This window comes from Octopus bimaculoides, chromosome 14, assembly GCF_001194135.2.
Source record: "Octopus bimaculoides isolate UCB-OBI-ISO-001 chromosome 14, ASM119413v2, whole genome shotgun sequence".
Lineage (NCBI taxonomy): Eukaryota > Metazoa > Mollusca > Cephalopoda > Octopoda > Octopodidae > Octopus > Octopus bimaculoides.
In genome coordinates, this window is record NC_068994.1 from 12,196,933 (window position 1) to 12,201,630 (window position 4,698).

General features: G+C 41.5%; 1 protein-coding gene across 2 annotated transcripts in view; it reads left to right on the forward strand.

Annotated features, from left to right (window-relative positions):
* The window catches only part of LOC106874976 (nuclear pore complex protein Nup155), a 45,457-nt gene that overhangs the window by 23,696 nt on the left and 17,063 nt on the right, over positions 1-4,698 (forward strand). For both annotated transcript variants that reach the window (XM_052972673.1, XM_014922907.1), the window contains exons 18-21: positions 179-271; positions 2,431-2,611; positions 3,298-3,364; positions 3,537-3,649. In XM_052972673.1, the coding sequence (XP_052828633.1) occupies positions 179-271; positions 2,431-2,611; positions 3,298-3,364; positions 3,537-3,649 (454 nt within the window). The remainder of the gene's footprint in view (positions 1-178; positions 272-2,430; positions 2,612-3,297; positions 3,365-3,536; positions 3,650-4,698) is intronic.

The window sequence follows — 4,698 nt, forward strand, 5'->3', positions numbered from 1 at the left end:
CTCTCTGCTTGTCTGTCTGTCTCTCTGCTTGTCTGTCTGTCTCTCTGCTTGTCTGTCTGTCTCTCTGCTTGTCTCTCTGCACTCTTATGTATGTGTGTCTGTGTATGTGTGATATATGGTCTATATGACGTAGACACCACATAAATGCCGGGTGTTAACCTTAACTTTCCTATTACAGGTCAAGCAACACCTGGTCACCTGTCCTACTCAATGATGTATGACCCGGCAACCCATTACACATCACTTGCTGGTATGCCAACACCAGCACCAGGTTGGTATAAACCCTTACTTAACCTTTCCTGCTTGGCTTCTTGTAACAGACTTTTTAAGCTTGCTCTACCTTAACCCTTTTGATAACAACCCACCTGAGACTGCCCCTGGTTCTACGCTACAAGTTTCTTCTTTTGAAGTGATTTAAATTAAAACTTTCTACCAAAAATTTTATGTACAAGCATCCACTTATCATCATCATCATCGTCGTCGTTTAACGTCCGCTTTCCATGCTAGCATGGGTTGGACGATTTGACTGAGGACTGGTGAAACCGGATGGCTACACCAGGCTTCAATCTGATTTGGCAGAGTTTCTACAGCTGGATGCCCTTCCTAACGCCAACCACTCCGAGAGTGTAGTGGGTGCTTTTACGTGCCACCAGCACGAAGGCCAGTCAGGCGGTACCGGCAACGGCCACGCTCGAAATGGCGTATTTTATGTGCCACCTGCACAGGAGCCAGTCCATCGGCACTGGCATCGATCTTGCTCGAATTTTACTAAATTCTTGAATATTTTCAAAGTTAATTTAGAACAAAGGCAGTGAATTTCCATAAAAATATGCTAACAAAAGGGTTAAACTTTTCCTACAAACACTTTATCCCTCGCTTTTCTTTTATTCTTATTATTCTTTCACCATATCCTTTTGAGAGGAGGGCAAGTCGGCTAAATAAAATAAAATAAATTACTGAGGTCTATGATTTTGAATTCCAAAATTACTGACCTTGTGCTTAAATCAGGTGTTACACTATCACTATTTTCATGTATCTGTCTCTCCTTTTTCTATCTCTAGATCGTTGCCAGTGCCCCTGGACTGGCTTCTGTGCAGGTGGCACATAAAATGCACCATTTTGAGCGTAGCCGTTGCCAGTACCGCCTGACTGGCCTTCGTGTGGGTGATACGTAAAAGCACCCACTACACTCTCGGAGTGGTTGGCGTTAGGAAGGGCATCCAGCTGTAGAAACTCTGCCAAATCAGATTGAAGCCTGGTGTAGCCATCCAGTTTCACCAGTCCTCAGTCAAATCGTCCAACCCATGCTAGCATGGAAAGCAGACGTTAAACGATGATAATGATGATGATGATGATGTTTCACTTTATCTGTATCTCTCTTTGTTTTTATCTCTTTATCTGTCTCTTTTCCCTCTTATCTATTTCTTTTTATGTATCTCTCTCTTAATCTGTTTTACTCTCTCTTTTTCTCCAGTTGTCTCTCTTTTTATCTATATGTATCTGTGTTTTGCCTGTATCTTCACTCTCCCCTTTCTCTTTATTTATCTGTCTATTTTAATCATTATTGTGAAGGCACTACTGCCAGACAAAAGGGGCATAACAGCATTCTCCTGACATTACATTTCTGGGTTCAAATGTTGCAGAGGTCAATTTTGTCTTTCATCCTTCTGGGATTGATAAAATAAGGTAACATTTGAGCACTAGGTTTAATTAAAGATGCATGGTTCATGTCATACAGTAAGCTTCTCCCCTTCTATCTAAGGAGTTTTGAACCTGATGTTTTATTTAGCTGTTCATAGCTCAATTTGATTTGAGGTGTTGTGTGTGTGTGTGTGTGTGTTGGCACTCCGTCGCTTACGACGTCGAGGGTTCCAGTTGATCCGATCAACGGAACAGCCTGCTCGTGAAATTAACGTGCAAGTGGCTGAGCACTCCACAGACACGTGTACCCTTAACGTAGTTCTCTGGGATATTCAGCGTGACAGTGTGACAAGGCTGACCCTTTGAATTACAGGCACAACAGAAACAGGAAGTAAGAGTGAGAGAAAGTTGTGGTGGAAGAGTACAGCAGGGTTCGCCACCATCTCCTGCCGGAGCCACGTGGAGCTTTTAGGTGTTTTCGCTCAGTAAACTCTCAACGCCCTGTCTGGGAATCGAAACCGCGATCCTATGACCGCGAGTCCGCTGCCCTAACCACTGGGCCATTGTGCTTCCACTTGATTTGAGGTACATTGTTAATAAAGACTTATTTACACATTCACATATGCATGTTAATACCCAAGACACACATGTAGGCACATAAACATAGCAAAACTTCTCAACTCTTTTTTTTTTGCAATTTATTTATGTAAGAAATCACAATTATTGTTTTATTTTTGTGTTTTGTTTCTATTATAATGTAATAATGTTTGTTTCTTCCCTCCATTGTAGGGTCTGCACCGATTCATAGTTCCACACCTATGGTTCAACCACAGCCTCAGCAGCCGCAGCAGCAACCATTCTCCCAGTCTTACCACTCGAGTATCCTGGGACGCTGCTCAGCTGCCGGTCACGATGTGGTCTTCTCGGGCAAACACAATGGCATCTGCCTCTACCTGTCACGGATCCTGAGGTAAGCATGAAGGCACCCAACTTTATTTACTTGTTTACTTAACCTTTTAGCATTTAAACTGGCCTTATCTGGTCCAAATATTCTACCTGATTTATGTTCGAACTGACTGGATCTGGCCCCTCATGCCTATCCTACAATGTCATTCTAAAAATAAACAATCACATCATTGATCTCTCAAAGCTACTGGTTCGTTATTTATCTTTTTTAAGTCTTGGCACTTATTCTATCGGTAACTGTTTCTGAACTAAGTTTCTGGGACATGAACAAACCAACACTGGTTGTCAAGCAGTGGAAGGACAAACACACACACACACACACACACACACACACACACACACACACAGCAGGCTTCTGCACAGTTTCTGTCTATCATTCACTCACACAGCATTGGGCTTTGGCTATAGTAGAAGACACATGTTGAAGGTGCTGCACAGTGGGACTGAACTTGAAATTATGTGGATTGCAAAGTGACCATTATATTTTAAAATTAATGGAAAGAAACTCAGTGTATTTCAATGGGAATAAAATAGCAAATGGTTGAAATAGCAATAAGGGTAGGTATGGTGCTGATTCGGTATTTGAAATGGTGATTAGATTACACGTGTTGCTGATTTGGTTGTTAAAAGCCTGACTATTCTAACTACACTGCCTCTTTCAATTCTATATTTCAATTTTATATTTCACAGGCCTATTTGGGATCAATATATAGTCTCAGAATATCATTGTAAAACTGATGGTGAATCCATTACTTATGTAAGTATACAGGTTTTGTTGCTTCGTTTTTTTCCCCTTTTATTTTTTCTTCCATTTATGAAGCAAACTTCTCGACCGCACAGCCATGTCTGTGCCCGCTCCCCTTTCCCTGTGTCACTCTGAGTGTTCTGTATATTTATACGTTTGTTTGTCTGTTCCTTCCTTTGTGCAGCTAGTGTGCAAGTTCACCAGTGAACAACTACAGCATACCTCAATTCTGGTGCGCAACGTGTCAGATTTCATAGATTTCAACTCCCGACTTGATTCACCTTTAGCAGCCGACAGGTAAGTCAATTCTACAGGCGCGCTCTCTCTCTCTCTCTCTCTCTCATACACACATACATATAATGTATCCTCTTGTCCTCCCTTACTCTCTCTGAAAGTGTGTGAAAATACACACACATTCTCTCACTTTCACACACTTTTCTCTCTCCCTCTTTCTTTCTCTCTTTCACACACATTCTCTCACTTTCTCTCTCTCTCTCTCTCTCTCTCTCTCTCTCTCTCTCACTTACACACACATACACGTACACACACATTCTCTCTCACTCTTTCACACATTCACTTTTCTTTCTCCCTCTTTCTCTCTTTCACACACTCACTTTCTCTCTCTCTCTCTCTCTCTCACTTACACACACACACACACACACACACATTCACTTTTCTCTCCCTCTTTCTCTCTTTCACACACTCACTTTCTCCCCCCTCTCTCTCATACACACATACACATAATGTACCCTCTTGTCCTACCTTTATTTATCTGATTCAATGGGAAAAAAATATTTAAATATTCAAAAAGACAGTCACAGTTATTCAGTTATAAAAGTTCACTGAATCTAGTATATATTTGTTGATGTATAAATTAATGGAGCAGCAGGGAAAATACCTTGTCTTTAGTTTTGTCATTTTATAGTCTGAGTTCAAATCCTGGCATGGATGATGTTGCTTTCCATCTTTCCAAAGTCAATAAAATAAAATATGTGTTAAGTACTGAGGTCAATGGACTTAACTGTCTTCACTTCCTTCCATATAATATTTCTGACCATGTGTGTTAGTATTGAGTGGCTGTGTGGTAAGTAGCTTGCTTACGAACCACATGGTTTTGGGTTCAGTCCCACTGCGTGGCACCTTGGGCAAGTGTCTTCTACTATAGCCTCGGGCTGACCAAAGCGTGAGTGGATTTGGTAGACGGAAACTGAAAGAAGCTCATCGTATATATGTATATATGTGTGTGTATGTGTTTGTGTGTCTGTGTTTGTCCCCCCAACATCACTTGACAACCGATGTTGGTGTGTTTACGTCCCCGTAACTTAGCGGTTCGGCAAAAGAGACCG